Raw genomic sequence first — 19,252 nt, forward strand, 5'->3', positions numbered from 1 at the left:
CAGTGGATGGATCAAAGGTCAAGGTCGATGGATGTGAAATTGCAAAATTATGCAAATTGTATATTTGTACTCCCTACAGTTGGTTGGGTAAAAAGTCATTCTTTTGATAGCTATTTTGGTATGGTTGTCAGTTTTATTTTGCAAATAAATTTCTTTTGTACATCAGTTTCATGGATTGAAGAAAATTGAAGGTTCCTATATTGTCTTAATCAGTCAGTATTCACTGATTGGAACTTAAAATGCATGGCATTTACCCTTACATGGAACTAATTTTTAATTACAGCACCAGTAAGTTCACTACCAGGCATAATTTAGTACCATCTATACTTGGATATAGGTCGAGTCCAGCTGCAAACAACTTAGACCCTGATCTGGCAGCACATTAGGGTCTGTGTTGTTTATTTTAATGATTTCTCCAAATGAATTGAACAAACTCATATACCAGCACAGTATGCAATGGCAAATCTGTGTCTGTGCAGTATGCAGTTAGAATTAGCTTACAAGCAAGTATATATTTATAGTGCAGTTTCTACCAAAGTTTAGCATGCACTGGAAGAAGCAAACTTGAAAAAGTCTGAAATTCTATTACTCCAACTTTACTCTGATGAAAAATATGACTTTCTAAGTTAAAATTTTTTTTTTTCTATTTAAAAAAAAACAACATGATATTGAATATTTTGTTCAAAAGTGCTGAGAAAACAGGGCCAGTCTCTGTAGTCAAAAACCCTTGAGATTACAGGCACCATCCAACTCACATTTCAGATCTTTGGATTACATCATACTTGTCTTATGATCATAAAATTACTGTTTTGTAAACAACCTTTTTCAGCGCAATAAATTATAATTTCAATCTCTTGTATTTAAAGCACTTTGGTTACTATTGTATATAAAAAATTGAAGTTCAAGAGCGAACTGACGTAGAGGACTCGATGAAATATGGGATCGGGTTTCAAGGTTTGATCATTATTATGCCATGACTGGTAAATTTGTCTAGTTTGGCTACATGTAGGCATGTAGAATAATCAGTGGCATTTAGATATTATTTAGTTGTGTGCACATTGCTGGGTCAGCAAACGATGGTTTTATGTAACAATGTTTAAAAATGTTTTGCCAATCCTTGATGAGTCTGCTATTTGGTGATTATCAACAGGCTATTGATCAGTCTCTGTATATAAATTTTTTTATAATGTTAAGTCCAAATGTATGGAAGTGGCCCATCTACTTGTTTTAGTATCTCAAGGTAATTGTCTCCAGGTTGATATCACACTGTTCTATTAAGTCCGCATGAAATAATGCTTAAAATGTCATTGGAAGAAATAAACAGTATCAAACACTTGAAGAAAGCCAATGGAAGGGTCATTACCTTGTCAGAAGTCGCAGATACATAAGCTGAAACATTATCAAAAAATACCCATCATGAGAATTAGCTGGTAACTTCTGCCATGTCCAAAAAGACACTTCATGAGAATTAGCTGGTAACTTCTGCCATGTCCAAAAATACCCTTCATGAGAATTAGCTGGTAACTTCTGACATGTCCAAAAATACCCCTCATGAGAATTAGCTGGTAACTTCTGCCATGTCAAAAGATACCTCTCATAAGAATTAGCTGGTAACTTCTGCCATGTCCAAAAATACCTTTCATGAGAATTAGCTGGTAACTTCTGCCATGTCCAAAAATACCCCTCATGAGAATTAGCTGGTAACTTCTGCCATGTCAAAAAATACCCCTCATGAGAATTAGCTGGTAACTTCTGCCATGTCCAGAAATATCCCGCATGAGAATTAGTTGGTAACTTCTGCCATGTCCAAAAATACCCCTCATGAGAATTAGCTGGTAATTTCTGCCATGTCCAAAAATACCCCTCATGAGAATTAGCTGGTAATTTCTGCCATGTCCAAAAATACCCCTCATGAGAATTAGCTGGTAACTAATCTGCCATGTCCAAAACTACCCCTCATGAGAATTGGCTGGTAACTTCTGCCATGTCAAAAAATACCCCTCATGAGAATTGGCTGGTAACTTCTGCCATGTCCAAAAATACCCCTTATGAGAATTGGCTGGTAACTATTGTCATGTCAAAAGTCTGAATGAAGAGGTTCCTTGAAATTCAGATTTGATGACAATAAAGCTTTCAGTCTCAGAGAACCACTGACTTTTCTTTATCAGTCCTTGATCACTTTGAGATGCAAATGATGTTCATTGTCAACTACTATAATGCTTACCTGATAGGCTGTTAGTACCCTACTAAATATTTTCAGTCAAATATGGGAAACGTGACTTCACGCTGTTTTGGCAAGAAGCACCAGTGCTACTATATGTAGTACCTAAACATGGAAAGGATAACTGACCCAGCCATGTATCGTTCCATATCACTTACAAGCTTTTTTGTAAAACCATGGAAAGAATGATAATAAATTATTGACTTCTGTATAGTCCCGCACACAACTTTCTGATGTTCAGTGTGGATTCAGATGCCTAAGAAACACTAGAGCATCATTCCAGGCTTACCTTATTTATCAGGGAAGCTTTCATAAAGAGTGAGCATTTAGTTGCCATACTCTTAAAGTCTTTTATACCACTGAACTTAACAAGTCACAACAAACACACATTGACTACATGATCAGAAGGGCCTACTCCAGTTATATACTCTCAGGGCCAAAAAACGAAACTTGTAAACTCCAAAACCAAATTTCATTACACTTTCTGGCATGTGATTTTGTCCTCACCCAGAAACAACAAAAATCAATTTTTGAAATACTGCAGAATTCTATGTTCCAAAATCACCATTTATGTTTTTACCCCTCCCCATGATATTTGTTCTTTCCCATGTGAAAAAGGTCTCAACAGATCCTCTCCCTTTTCAGAGTACATGTAAATTTCAGAATCTATTGTCCTGGTCCTATTTCCATTTTTACCAATGGTTTGTAAGATCAAGACAAGGTTGGAACAACATCCCTGAAACCATATTAAAAAAACAAGTTATTGGATAAAGTCTCCATTTTTTTCAGCAAGTTTTATAGTCATATTCATATCTTTGAACTACTTGGAAATCTGCCCCCACCCCCACCTCCACCAATTTCCTCATCCTTTGAATTCCCATTCCACACTGATAACCTTGCTAAAATTTGAATTTGAGAACTTGCTAATTTTCCAGATCATACAGAAACAAGATTTTCTCATACAATCTGGAAAAATTATTCTTACTTTTGACCGCCTAGTTAGACTGGTATTAAAGGTAACGAAGGGCAGATAATGCAGCCAAAGCTGCCCTGCAGTGAACTGTTTCTGACTGGAAGATCCCATATAATGAACTTAAAAGATAAATCAGCATGTTCTTTCTTTACACTTAGCAAAACACTTTAAATGAAACCTCACAGTAACATCATAATAGAGAGCAACATCTTTTGTATAGAAATAATTGCAAAGATGAGGTGTGGTATTATGCTGATTGTTTATAGGATGAGCATACCTGACTTATGCATCTCCTGTACGGGGGGACTTGGACCAAGGTGTATACCCTACCAGTGTCCACTGACAGTGGATCACATTCTTCTTTTTGTTTGTATTGACTTCTACTCTGTGAGAGAAGTGTTTTTAAAAAAATGTGAATTTGATTAAAGAACTTTAAGATGATGATCATGAACCACAAGAGAAAATCTCAGACTCTTTGAGATGTAACATATCTTGACCATATCATTTCATGATTTTATATTTGTTACCTCAACATTTTATTTTATGTCTATTTTACAGAAGTTTTAACATCTATACCATTTATATTTTGTCTTGTATATTATATTTGCGTTTATTTAGAATGATTTAGCTTCCTAAAGTTTGCTTGTAATTTTTCATTTTGACATTATGGAACTTTTAGTTTTCCATTACTTTGCTGAGGTGCTGTTAAATGTTAATATATTCATATTCAAGGTATGATGTTTCTTTAATAGACAAGGGTGTTAGAATCAACTGAATGCATCAGTCTTGAAGACTTCACTCTCTCGATCGAACAGCAGGTCCATATGGTATTTTATGACCCAGCATATATGCAGTTTATTGTAGATACTTGCATATAAGTATGGTCCATCTGCAAGATGCATAGACCCAGATCTGCCGTCACACATGCCAGCAGATCAGGGTCTGTTTTGTTTTGCTCTGATTTGTCCTGACAAAGTGCATGACCCAGATCTGATGGTGCATTACAAAGAGGTTGATCTGAGTTTGCAGTTGAATCTAACTTATAAGTGAGTATATACGTGTTTTTTTACAGTTGCATAATGTGTGGGCACATCAGTGTCTACTTTGTTGGCTTAAATTCACAACATAGACCTTGATGTGTTGGTCCATTATGTGATGATAGATCTTGACATCTGCTTTTTAGAGATGAATGCATGTATATATAGTACACCAGGCACTAAAATTATACTCTGTCCATGTATTTGTTTTCTTTTGTTTCAGAACCACATTCTGGGTTCCGCATTGCATTCAACATGTTTGATACAGATGGGAATCAGATTGTGGACAAGAAGGAGTTCCTAGTGGTGGGTGGTTTGTCCAAGAATTTTTGTGCCTATGATTACACATAATATTTCAGATATGAAGTATTTAATGAAATCTTGTTTCAGTCACAAGAGCAGATCTTCATTATTTGTCTGTCAGTAGAATATTTATTTTTTAAAGGAAATATTTCAGTACATGCCACTGTTTTCATTTCGTTTAATATTTAGTTGGTTCATCTAGCCATAAGGTCAAGTGAGCTGGTGGTATGGCAGTGCTTCTGACGTGTTGTCTGTCTTTAGCAGCTGCTGGACCAGTTTCATTGAAACTTTGTAGGAATTTTTCTTGAGACATAGTCTACCAAGATTGTGTTCTGGGCGGCTCCACTTGCCAGAATGTGGCCTGCATAGCAACAAAATGGAAAACCAGTTTTGACTTCTTCAGACCATCTGAGAAAAATTTGATCAAAACTGGTATAAATATTTTCAGTTATTTTTAGCAACGGTGCAGCATCATTTATGACCGGAGGAAAACTGTTTTTGGCTTCTCAAGAATGGCCAAGTCAGTTTCAGTCAAACTTGTTAGGCTGATCCAGTTTTAATCAGAATAAGTTTGATTGTTTTTTTATTTGTTGATTTTATTGGCACTTTAAAAACATTGACTGTATCTTGCAAAGAAAACCATAGATAAGTGTCTCTCCCAAGGACGACTAAGACAACTAACAGAGGCTGGTCTAGGTGTCTTTAACACCCGCAACTCTGGGATTACAGGCTCATGCTGTACCAAACTGAGTTATCACAGGCCCCCAAACTAAGATTGTTTGATCTATCAAAATTGTATTAGTGGTGACTTATCAAGTAATGTTATGGCTTCCATACAAACCATTTTGATAATTTATTGTCAACTTCTGCTCTTGAAGGGCTGAGCCAATCCTAATCACATTTTGTAGGAATGTTTGCTAAGACATTCCAAATTTTTGGATAGGAGGTGGCTTCTATAGTAATTTTTGGGCTTCCGTAGAAACCATAAAGAAAGCCAATTTTCAAATTTTCATTGGAACAGGAAAGCCAGGTTTGATTCAACTCGGTTGAAGAATTTCATGGGACATGCTGTACCAGAATTGTTTGGCACAGCTCCCATAACAATGGTGTCGCTTCCATAGAAAACATATGGAAAACCTATTTCAGCTTCTGAAAGGCAAAGCCAAATTTTGATCAAACTTTGTCTGAATGTTTCTTAGGACATACATTATCAAACTTTTGTCACATGTGGCTCCACTAGCAGTGTTGTGACTTCTTTAATAACAAGATTATTTTCAACGGAGCCAGTTTTGATCCAGCTTGTTAGGAATGTTGGTTAGGTAATACTTAAGTTGGCTTCTGCATCATTGGTGTGGCTTCCAAAGCATCCAGGTAGAAAACCTGTTTTCAACTTCTTCTGCAGCCAGCTGTCTCCAGCATGGCTTAGCCATCTTTGAGCCAGCCTAGTAGGATTGTTCCTTAGAATATGTTGTGTTGGAATTGTGTTTAAGGTGCCACCCCATGCCATTGTGTGGCTTCCATAACAACCACATCAAAAACCTTATAATGAAACTCCAGCCCCATCAATGACTTTTTCTCGAAAACTTCCTTACCATAACAGACCAGATATAATAAGTGTTATAGTATGAACTCCTTTCACATTCATACAAAAGATGCCAGTGCACCATCCAGCCCAGCTGAGGTTACTCAAAGTAGAAACAGTTACATAATAATATGTCAAATATCACTAATATTTTACTGGATAACTGTAAATTATCCCAATATGTGTGGCTTTGTACCCAGTGCGGTTACTGCTGCATTTGCCTTTTAGAATAATGTATTTTATGTGAGCAATATCAGATACAGTTGAGCCTCTTGTTTTAACATTGGACTTTAAATGTATCAGGCCTGAATTTCACCAACAGAAACTTAGGTCTTGTTTCAGAAAATCCAGCAATCTGATTGGATGACATTTAAGTCTGAACTAAGTTGGACCTATCAGACTTTTGTCTTGATTTTACCTACATAGATTGGATATGTACTTGGTTTAAAATACAAAGCTCCATTGGGTTAAAATTAAAATCTGACTTAACTTGGACCAATTAGATGTTATTAGTCTGGATTTTTAGGAATTAATGTCAGTGAAATTACGGCCTTTCTCAGATCCACTTCTTATCATGGCAAGTCAGTAGCTAAAGCAGGTTGTGATCTTTCATAATAGAGTTTTGTTTTCATCTACAAGGTTAAGCCAGACAAGAAAGAGTGAAATATCAGGTGCCTCTCCAATTCTATGATATGCCTCACAGTATAGCCTTGATGTGAGGATTTTGTTGGGAGAGATTTGAGATAGATTGTTCAGATAAGCATGAACCATTAAGTTTTTTTTGTGCCTTGTCTTTTATTGTGGAGAAATTTCAAGTTATTATAAGCCAATGATGCAATTTTTGTACAAGACCATAATTCTGAAAACCGTGAGATCATCTGCCATGGAACATTTATATACCCAACTGATCAGTTAATGGTATCTGCAAAACAGTACAAGATTAAGGTCTCACTGGAGAGTTTATCTGGTGAATTTTCATCTGACAGCGACCAATTACAGGAAAATGAAAATAATTTTACACTGAAGATACAAATAAAAACAAACTAATGATTTTTGTTGAAAGCATACATGTGAGATTTTGACTCCAGTAATCAGGTTAATTCCTGATGCAACTGGTTGTTTTTATACTGAACCAACACTGCCACCAACCCCTAAATTTTACATTCACTTTTGACAAGAAGTAGCTATTTTGAATATTTTTCTGTGACAAGGCAGCTTAAAGAATCAGTATGTGCCTTATGCATGAATAAAGTTCACTAGTACTATAACAAATTAGCATACTTTTCATCACCCCTCAACCATCTAGATTTTTAGATATTTACCTCTGTAGCAGACACACATAAATACGAAAGCCAAGTCGGCAGCTCATTTGCAGCCCAAGTTACACATTTAATCTCCAATGCTCATCTAACTGTGACAGGCAGTCACCAACAAGCCAGCCTATTTCCAAGCCTAACTCAAAGTAAATCTAAACCACATTATAGATTTAGCTTATGTGTGAATTTATAAATGCTAGGCTTGTGATAATTAGGTTCATGCCTTCTACCTTAAAAATTAAGGAGGTGTCAAAATACGAAACTATCCAGTGAGACCTAATTTAATATGGTTTGAATGATTCAGAAATTAGTGGATAAAGGGAGATAACTGTTATATTGCATTGATCTGAGATGTCTCAAATTTAACATTGTACTTTCTTACAGTATGCATGTACATTAATTATTGTGCATTCACATATTTGTGGAATATGTTTACATGGAGTTCATGAATTGTTGCAAAAGAACAAATTTAGATTTAACAATGAATGAAAACAGAATCCCTTTTCTGGTCCACAAATGAAATTATTATATGCTCATTTTTTTCTTTGTTAACTTTACAGAATCATTCAGTATTTTACGATATTGCACACCTTCATATTGCACTCACGTGCAGGACACGTGTGCCGAATAGTGTCGTAGGAACTACTTTGTAAACAAATCATGTACTCTCGTGTAGCAGACACTTTACGTTTTACGTTGAGTAAATTTGTTTCTGAATGAACTAAAGCAACTGTTTCATGGACTGACACATACCAGCTCCTTTACTACATTCCGCGTTAACTTTTTTGATACAGTGTTTTGGATTTTGGCAATAGACGCCAGATTTCATAAAATTGCTTGGTATTTACAAATAACATGCAAGTTATAAAGGCATAAACTGTCTCCTTTAGCTGGTAATAAGACTGGCATAAACTATACTTAAGTTTTACATTATGAATTTCCTCAAAATATGCTTTCTTAGTTCTGCAAATCCGAATTACATGAGCCATGTCATGAGTTCTCCAGCTTGATTACACATTTCGAAATTGTACTGCAATTATATCCTCCTTACTGCACTCGAAATGAAATAAACATTAAATTCAGTAGCATCTTTTTGATAGTTGTAATTGAAACACTTCATATGTTTCCCACAGTATGATTTCAAATAGTCAATGACAGAACAAACAACTTGCAGATGTAAACACTCTTCTCCCGCACTGCTTCAGTCCGATGTATTTCATGTACAATTTGCACAGATGAATCCAGTCCATAATCACAAAATTTCATAGATTGACAAAAATACCAAAATCGATTAATTTTAGATCAAGTGGAAAACTCATGAGTAGCATGACTCCAAATTTCAATTTTAAGTCGACAAAAACACCATTTTCTTTCAAAACTTGTGTCTAGCATGTGACAAATTCAAATTTATCTGGCGGAGTTATGTGCGCATTAATGTTATTGTTGTGTAATGATGAATCTGTGCTTGTGTATTTAGTTTGTAATAAGGCATACATTCATTTATGTTGTTTCTTGTAGTGTATTTTGTTTATATTATTAAGCCTTAGCTAGAATAAGAAAATGAGCATATAATAAAAAGGTTACTGCATTTGTATTGGAAAATATTAACTCGTTTTGTCGGATGGATATACTGCACTCCAAGGTCGTGCAGTATTCCATCAAAAAAACTTGTTCATATTTTCCCAGACAAATGCAGTAACCTATAAGTATTAACTAAAATTTCATTTTGTGGCAAAATGATGAAAATCAAATATCCATAAAAAAATGAATTAAGAGTATCTTGAAATATATAGATTCATAGTATATAATTTCTTTTATAATCCAGTCCTGGCAGTTGTCAGGTTTTAGTTGCTTGCAAGCAAAGAACTTTTATAATATTGTGTACATTATTATATTTAACTTAATGGTACTTAAAATGTTGCATGCAGTAAAATCCATAAGTAATCATATTTCACATCTTGTGATATTGGACCCTTGCAGCTTTACAAAATTTACCTGTCACATGTTTGTCAATTTGTCAATCGTTCCTCCATTATGCTATTCCATATTTTAAACTTGCAAGAATATTACACTTGTCTCTGTTCCCCACCCCCCATCTTAGAAATTGATATTCAGCGTAATGAATGTTTTTGTGTCCCTTATAATACATACCTACTACTCAAACATGTAAAATCAGGTTTATGGCATGGTGAGTGTTAACCACTGAGGTATCAAGTGGTAATTGATGCCATGCAATATGATGGTAAAAGTGTAGGAGTGAGGGTAAATAGTGTTAAGTAAGAGGAGTGCTTGACACTTGTATGGTATGTAAGTACTGTACATAAAAAACTATTATTGGTGACAGACTGGCGGTCAGGGAGTAACTACATGCAGCTTGTTTTTATTTGGGAAGCATGAGTTTTCTTATAACACAGCAAGAATTCATGTGACATATAAACTTCACACAGAATTGGGGACTTTCAGTGAAGGTTTATCTGTATTTCCTATAAATTGCAGGTGCCCAAATCCAATCATTGTGGACCTTAACTGGCTTTTATTTAATGTATCCACAGATTAAGAGCCTTCATTGTTTCTTAAGGTTGCTGTTTAAAGCATGCATTGAACTGTATAGACCCTGAATCTGCCTGTGCATGCAGTAAGCATTAAATCTGGTCATTCATTCAACGTATACCTTGGGTGTTAACTATGCAGTAGATATGTCTTAAAACAGGGTTATTTGAAAACTCGGATCATAATTTTGAACTGATGTTTGTGGCTCAGCAATATCTCTGTATGTGAATCTTGATTTATTGGTGGATTGCTGACTCCACTCACCTTTCACTTAAATGTTAATAGTTTGCACAACACAAGGGCTAGCAAGTTAGCACAACACAGGGCTAGCACAACACTACCCTCACTGGCTGTGTGTGTTGCATGATTATTGCCAAGCTGAACTCCTGTCACCTTGCTTGCAGGGGCATCTCTAACACCTTCATGACTACCATTTTATGACATGCATGAAGTTATAACTTAAACATTTTTCATCCAGTGTTCACAAAATGTTCAATGTATACTAAATTGAAAGAATGCATTGTACTTTCATTGAAGTTTTACCATATTAATGATTTGAATTTCACCTTTATAACTGTTGTGATGCATGTAATTTTGATTTTTAACATAGCTTTCAAACAATTTCAGTCATTTTGCTACGATGGCTGCATTGTGGCAGTTTATAATGTTTGTCACTGGGGCATCATGCCACAGACATGTAAAATCATGTTCCACTCAGACAGCAGGCTAACCAGCCTTACACTAATCTTTTAATGTTGAGCAAGTAGTGAAGCAGCTGTTAGTGCTGTTTTTATATGTCTTTGGTGGGATTCAGCTGGGGTTCAAACCCATGACCTTCAGCAACCTTGGTGGATGCTCAAATCAATTAGGCCACCAGTGTGATCACTGTGCTATGACTTGTTATAGCTATCCCTGCTCAGGCAGTCCATCAGTTAGTTGGAACTAATGTATTTTATCCAGTTAACCATCTCGACATAAATAAAACATGCACTGATAATGGCTTTTTAAAATTGCACACCCTTCTTATGCTCATGTGTGCTTGTTGTGCAGGGGTAACTCTGGACTCAAATTTTGCATAATTCACTCTCCTGTCTTAATAGGTTAAGTGATGGGAAATTAAGACAGGTGAGTTATAGCTTACATTTTGTATTGGCAAAGTAAGTTCATAAACAGCTGGTTGTTTACTAGCTCCATAAGGTAAGTAGTATCATATATACTCATTCATAAATTGGGTGCAGCTGTAAACAATGTAAACACTGATCTGCCATTGCATAATGCCCTGGCAGATCATTCTCTGTATTGCTAGTTCTACTGATTAGTCTAACAAACTGTAAACAATGTAAACACTGATCTGCCATTGCATAATGCCCAGGCAGATAATTCTTTGTATTGCTAGTTCTACAGATTAGTCTAACAAACTGCATTATGTGATGACAGTTATGGAGTTGTCCAGTTTGCAGTTGGATCTGACTTATAAGTGAGTATATACACAGTTTCACATAATGCTCATTATACATTCTAAATATGAAAAGTCTCAACAGTCATCTTTACTGAGCGGTCACCTCTTAAGAACGGCCGTTTTACTGCAACCTCAACCCACCCCATTGGGCAAATTTCCTATTTAAATGTCTTGCAAGTAAAGGTCACCTGCCTTTGGCAGTCAATGGCAAGGTGTTTCCTAATCAAACAGTAGTTTTTCCCTGCCTTAAGTATTGTAAACAAAGGTCACCTGCCTTCAGTGGTCAATGGCAAGGTGTTTCCTAATCAAACAGTAGTTTCTCCCTGCCTTAAGTATTGTAAACAAAGGTCACCTGCCTTCTGTGGTCAGTGGCAAGGTGTTTCCTAATCAAACAATAGTTTCTCCCAGTCTTAAGCAGTGACTGGCACATATCTGCAGTAGTGACCACTGTCTTTTGCTTCATGAGGGAGACATTGTTCTGATAAAGGAATATCTGAATTGATTTGTAAATGTTTTTTATCTTGCTTTATTTATAAACTCCACTTACACTGATAGTATAGCACAATAGTGAAAGAAAATAGTAATGTCAGATTCGAAAGTGAGGCAGTTTTTAAGATCAGGGTAGAGGGTTGAAGCAGTTCACTTGCTGGATGTTGGGGAAAAGTATTTGTGTTGTCAGTGCAGAAATTTAAGTCACTACTGTGCCAGTATGATGGGTGTAGTATGGTATCTTCATCTATTTGCCTGTGAATTAAAGTTATCTCTGAAGAAAAAATGATTTCTTGTAGAAGAGATACAAATTACATTCTTTTTTGATAGTGTCCGGAAGGACCTCAAGTGGCCAAGTCATCTAAATGTGGTCCCCATTATGGATCACTGCCATCTCACCTCTGTCTGTGTGAGTAACATATCGAGTCTTGGGCTTGGCCAGTGTGGGTACATGAAAAAGCTTGTCAGTAGCTTCTCGTGGGTCAGTGGTTCTTTCCTGATTTCCTGGATTCTTCCTCCACCATTGATATTATCCACATTGCATAGCCTATCTTCTGCTGAAAACTGGCATTAAACCCTATAATAACATCAACTATCCTTTGGGTCAGTGGTTCTTTCCTGGGTTTTCCCAGGTTCTTCCTCCTCCATTAATACTGGTCGCCATGGATAGCCTATCTTGTGCTGAAAAATGGCGTTAAACCCTATAACAACAACAACAATCATTAGTGTGATGGGTCATTCTGTATTTAGAATGGGTCTGTAAAGGCAGGAGAAGTTTTGATTCATGGCTCACAAAGACATATATGGCTTCCTTCTTTTTTTTTTCATCACAGGTTTCTCACATAAGCCAGCTGTATTTTGATCTCAGCAAGCTGAACAACTGATTAATCCAAATGTTGTATCAAAAGCTTAGATCAGTATAGATTTTAAGTCTGTGTTGATTCAATTTTTGGATAGAATAAAGTGATCAGGAGACAGTAATCTTGTGTGGAACATAAAGTTGGGAGAGAATAACAAATACCCATTCTTGTGACTTTGCTCTATAGTGCACATAATAATGTGTGTGTGTGTGTGATTTGGATTTTTAATGTAGCTTTAACAATTTTTCAGTCATATCCCTACAATGTCTGCAGTATGACAGTTTATAGTGATGTGTTGCACTGGGGCATCATGCTGCAGACATGTAGCATGATGTCCCACCCAGTCACATTATCCTGACACCAGGCCGACCAGTCCTAACACTAACCTCTTAATGCTGATCGTCAAGCGAGGCAGCTGTTAGTACCATTTTTGTAAGTCTTTGGTATGACTCGGCCGAGGCAGACGCTTAAATCACTGGCCACCAGAGCAGTCGCACATGATAATAATAATAATAATAATAATAATAATAATCATCATCATCATCATCTTTGGTCCATGGTGTTAATTCAGAAACCAATTTGAAAACGTGAACCTATTTACAGAGGTCACCTGTGTGCAGTTGCCAGTTTTGCCTTTTCTTATGAGTGACAGGTTTGACTATATCTTAATCTGAAAGTTGCAGCATAACTTTTAATTGCATACCATTAACTTTCACCCCAAACTAAGTGACTAATACTTGTCAAAGGCAAATTTTCTCATTGATGTTTTTAGGTGAAATTTCTAATGAATTTATTGTTTCATGATTTGTAGTGTCAGACCTTCAGTTGCAAAGTATTTTATTTTGGGTTGGAAAAAGTTTTGCATTTCACTCACAGCTTCTGTTTTCATATTTTGTATGGCTTGAGATCAAATCCTAATTTGATAGATAATTTAAATGTATGAAAAGTTACTAATATGGCACAAAAGATGATTCAAGGTGTTGTGTTCCTGAAGCAAATTTTATGGCTGATGGTGACTACAAGTATTTTGGCCCAGTATAGCCTTACTTTAACACATTAACCCCTGGAGGTTTTTGTCATTTTCACCTGAAATTCGAGTAGGAAACACATTTTGAAAGCTGAATAAATCCTAAAACACCAAATTCCAGGTGATCTTCTAATAACATACTCCTAGTTGTTTTTTGGTTTTTTGCTTAATGGACCCATTATTTTCGTATTGAGACCACTCTTTATACCAAATGCCCATCTTGTCCTACAAAGGTTCATCTGTCTGTTTGCAGTTCATACCAGTCTGCCTTAGATCTAAGACCAAAAAGTCTAAAATCTGGACACAAAATCAGATTCTGACCATGGGCAAATTTTGGGTAGAAAAAATCGAGTTTTTTTCTCTGTATTTTGTGGTGCAACTAGAAATTCCAAAATTTTTGGTATCACTGTAGAGCTACATCTGTCTACCTTTCTATAATACCACCCACTTTAGTGTGTCATACATGACCTTGACGCTATAGAACTCGGCAGTAGGTTACTACCTCCTGCCACTTAAACTTGTCACCAGGGGTTAATGTGTTAACTCCTTGTTGTATGGTGTTTGAGGTAGAGGAAACCTGAGAACTGGAAGAAACCACCAATCCAGGAATGGCAAGAACTTTACCCATGTATGTCAGTACCACAGCAAAATGAGTGTGATACCATTGTACTGTTGCATGATTATTGAGACCATTAATCAGTGTTTATATGCGTGAGTCTCTCTCTCTCTCTCTAGCTTCTGTTTGGTCAGTGGTTTTTACCAGGTATGGCTTATCTTATGCCCCCCACTCCCAAGCAAACAACACACACACACATGCTTGCACACACAGAGCTATCCACAGCATATTGTATATGGTCAGTGGGATTTATTTGACTTAAATGGTGGTGCTCTACTATTTGACACAAACTATTGCTGTTACAAGTACCATAAATATTAGTATTACTACTATTATATACTGGGGGCCCCGAGTGGCCGAGTGGTCTAAAGCGCTCACCGTTCCGGATCGCTGCCATCTCACCTCTGTCTGCGTATGTTCGAGTCCAAGGCTCGGCTAGCGTGGGTACGTGGGAAAGCCTGCCAGTAGCTTCTCGTGGGTCGGTGGTTCTTTCCTGGGTTTTCCAGGGTTCTTCCTCCACCAGTTATACTGGCCGCCATATATGGCCTATCTTGTGCTGAAAAATGGCGTTAAACCCTAGAACAACAACAACAACAACAACAATTATATACATGATAGTTGGTCAGGCCAGAGGCTTTTAGCATAAAATCATAAATTAATTATGGATATAGGATACAGGCAAGCTCAATCCAATAAACACCTACAGTAAGGATGGGCTTTCTTTGTGCCCTACCATCATACCATGCACTTGCTTGATATAGTAGCGCATAAGTGAGACCAACTGCAGACAGCACACACCCAGATCTGCCATTGCATAATGCACCAGCAGATCTGTCTCATTCCATTTTCTTTGGAGTTATCAGTAGAACAGATATTATAGGCTCTGATATGCTGGAATTTTACACCATGCAGATCTGGGTCTGTCTAGTTTGTTGGGAGTAATCAGTTGAACAGACAACATAGATCCAGATATTCTGGTGCATGTTGTGATTGATCAGGGTTTATGCTTGTTTGTGTGTGTGTGTGTGTGTGTAGTGTTGTGGGTTATTGTTAAATTCAAAAGAAAAGAGATGATAGCAGTGCACTGTCTGATTTGTTATAAGTCTAAACTATATTGTACATGTAACTAACTATATTATCTCAGCTTTAAATAGAACATTTATTATCTCAGTGCTAATTATCCATCTAACACATTACTACTTTTTTCTGTTAACAGAATTGTAACTTACTTGTATTTTCTATTGCCTTCCTATGTGTAGATTTGTTTATTTATGTGTGATAGCTGTGCTATATCTCAGCTTTTTCAGGCAAATAAATGTACATATTCTAACCTTTTGCTGATATTATATTTTTGAATAATTAATGCTTTAATTGAATAATTAATGCCTTAATTAGGTATAGTACTATAGTGCAATTCACCAAAGTTGAATAGAACTATACACATTACATGTTTGACGACAAACATTTTCTTATTGTTGATGTGATGTAATATCAAACACAGAAACAAACACAACAAACAATTTAGGAACATATCACAAAATCTTCCTCCACAAAACTTGCTGAAACCAAATCATTAGTTAATAGCTTAGTTCTGTCAGGGAATGCATGCATCTATTTTTTATTTATTGCTAAAACAAATTTCTGGATAAGATGGTGCTACATTGTACTTTTCTAAGAATTTATGGTAATCTCAGATGTTATATACGAAAAATACATTTGGAAGATATAAGTCTGCGCAGTTTGTTAGGATATGTCAGTAGAATAAACAGCATAGATGCAGGTCTGCAGTTAGGAGTAATCTTATGTGATGGAAGCTGAGGCTCTGTGGTGTGTACAGTTGAACTTGACTTATAAGTGGTTATATATAATATATTTTAGGAATAATGTGAGTGGTAAGAGCATCCACCTCAGAAGTGGGAGGTCGTGGGTTTGAACCCTGGCTAAGTCATACCAAAGACTTACAAAAATGGTACTAACAGATGTCTCACTAGGCGCTCAGCATTAGGAGGTTAGTGTTTGGACTGGTTGGCCTGGTGTCAGGATAATGTGACTGGGTTGGACATCATGCTACATGTCTGCGGTATGATGCCCCAGTGCTAGACATCATAGTGATATGACTCAAACATTGTTAAAGCTATGTGAAAAATCCTAATCACACACACACACACACACACACACACACACACACACACATTAATTAAATCATCAGTGATTAATTCTTTGATCTTTATGCTTAAAGCTGATATGGGTTCATTGGTTCCCAATCATAACGATATTCAAGGGAGCCTTAACAGTGTTAAAATGAGGTATGTTACATGGAAAAATAGAATTGATGGCCATTCTGTGTTGTATCAGGAATTGTGTTATACCAAGGGACCATATGGTGGGTGTCCATGATACAAAAGCTAATTAAATAAGAGTCAGTCCCATTTATGTCAAGTAAGTAGTTGAATTAATGTAACAGATTGTTCAAGATTGAATTTTTGTACATAAATATGCATGTAATGAAGTGTGAAATGGTCAGCTAACCAATGATATATACTTTGACTTCCAGTGTAGAGATCATTTTCTATTTTGCATGTTTGTTTCATTACCATTCTTTTATCCTTGTTTATGTTCAGTTTTAGACCTTGTGTGTTGTTATTATTCACAGATAACCTGCAAAAAAACATCCATTTTCTGTTTCTGCAAGTTTTTAGATTTAACAAAACTTACATAGGCATTTTTTAAAATGCTGTTTATTTCATTATGTAGCTAAACTTTTTTCTTGTTCCAATAAAAAAGCTCAGCAATTTTTGTGCATTTTTGTTTTAAAATTTAAAGATCATGATGTATTTGAGACTTTTCTTTCTGGATTTAGATGTAGATCTTTGCTCTTTTAATGACTATTTTAGCCTAGTTGCAATTGATGGTCCTAGATTTTTCTACGCAAATCTTTTTTCTCTTCCTAAAATGCAATTAATTTTGAACAACCATTCTAGTGATGTAGGGGAGGTAATTCTTGCAAGCACTTTAATCAGTAATGCAATAGGATTGTCTAACCATTTGCCAACTTTATGAGGGAATTGCACTATATCTGATATGCATGTAACAAAAATATCTATTCTTTACCATTTTATTTCCATTTTTGCCAACTTTTCTGCTCTTTGTTCTTAGAAATCATAATCATATGGCCAGGCATTCACTATCAACCTGTTGTGTTTGGCAGTGATAAACAAAAAACAAAATGGTAAGGATTTATTTCAGATACAGTTGAATATGTTTATTTTTAATTTATTTGTTTATTTCAGTTGGAATCCTTCTTCACACTTCCCCCTCATGAGCGCAAGTTTGTGCCAAGAGAAAGCTCAAAACTGACAGCTTTACTTGACGTAGGTTCAGTGCATAGGATCCGCATGACCTCTATAGTCATTTGACCATCTTTGCTATCATATTACTTACATAGATGCAGTTTATAGTCATTAATAAATATATTCATTAATAAAGGAAAACCCCCAAAATTAACAAATATTATAATCAAAAAATGTTCATAAGCCAATAATGTTCATAAATTTAGTTTGGATAGTTATTGTTTTTACAGTAGCTTATAGCACAATATAGTAAACCCATTTTATTACAACAAAGTATACATTGGTTGATGCAAACATTTTGTGGACAGTGTAAAATGTATAAAATTTGTTGATAGTGATATGTTAGGTTTTAGAGTCATAACGGTTTCTTAAAGCAAACCAAGAGCAGCTTAAAATAAAATTTTCCATTTTTAAAGTTTTTAATTTGTTAATATGATTTAAACAAGAAAAATCCCTGTGAAATTACAGTATTGCATGACATGACAACACACTGTTTTAGTGTCTTCATTGTGGTAGAAAATGGTGGAATTTGATCAGATGAAGACCCTTATGTTACTAAATGTGTAAAATTGTAACAATTTGGATCTTGGATATGGTGCAATCCAGAGAATCCTAACAGAGCAAAAAGAAAATGGGGTAGATTTGGAATAATAACGATCTAAGAATTGCATAGCAGTGTTAGGTTTATATACAAAACTGCTCCAGTGTCTTTACCAGACCATGAAGAAATGGATTTTCTGGAAGTTCATACTTACAATGACTTGACATGTGACATTCAGCTATGCTTCTGTTGTGTTTTATCAGTCCATCAAAAAATGGATTGACAGATAGTTCATATATAGCATGACACTTGTCATTCAGACCTGCTCCAGGTGTCCTTACCAAACCATCAGTAAATGGATCTGCTGGTAGTTCATACTTAGAAAAACTCAGTTGTCCTTAACCAAATCATCAATAAATGAATATACTGATAGTTCATATGTGGAACAACTTGTAACATTTACACTTGCCCATGGTGGCCTAACCAGACTGTCAAAAAATGGATCTGCTGATAGTTCATACTTTTAATGACACTTGTCATTCACACCAGCTCCAGGTGTCCTTACCAAACCATCAAAATAAATGGATCTGCTGGTAGTTCATACTTGGAAAAACTCAGTTGTCCTTACCAAGCCATCAATAAATAGATCTGCTGGTAGTTCATACTTGGAATGACACTTGTCATTTCACACCAGCTCCAGGTGTCCTTAACCAAACCATCAATAAATGGATCTGCTGGTAGTTCATATGTGGAGCAACTCTGTTGTCCTTAACCAATCCATCAATAAATGGATCTGTTGGTAGTTCATATTTGAAGCAACTCTGTTGTCCTTACCAAACCATCAATAAATGGATCTGATGGTAGTTCATATTTGGAACAGCTTGTAACATTTACACTTACCCATGTTGGCCTTATCAGACTATCCAAA

At 35.9% G+C, this 19,252-nt stretch overlaps 1 protein-coding gene across 5 annotated transcripts in view; it reads left to right on the plus strand.

The window, feature by feature from the left end:
* LOC149797926 (calcium uptake protein 3, mitochondrial-like) overlaps positions 1 to 19,252 on the plus strand; it is a 236,337-nt gene that overhangs the window by 131,656 nt on the left and 85,429 nt on the right. For 4 of the 5 annotated variants that reach the window (XM_089962976.1, XM_089962977.1, XM_089962978.1 and 1 more), the window contains 2 exons: positions 4,455 to 4,537; positions 17,724 to 17,804. In XM_089962976.1, coding sequence (XP_089819102.1) covers positions 4,455 to 4,537; positions 17,724 to 17,804 — 164 coding nt within the window. The remainder of the gene's footprint in view (positions 1 to 4,454; positions 4,538 to 17,723; positions 17,805 to 19,252) is intronic. The other variant, XM_089962979.1, reaches the window with a different exon arrangement.

This window comes from Sinohyriopsis cumingii, chromosome 6, assembly GCF_028554795.1.
Source record: "Sinohyriopsis cumingii isolate HCF-2022 chromosome 6, ASM2855479v2, whole genome shotgun sequence".
Taxonomy (NCBI): domain Eukaryota; kingdom Metazoa; phylum Mollusca; class Bivalvia; order Unionida; family Unionidae; genus Sinohyriopsis; species Sinohyriopsis cumingii.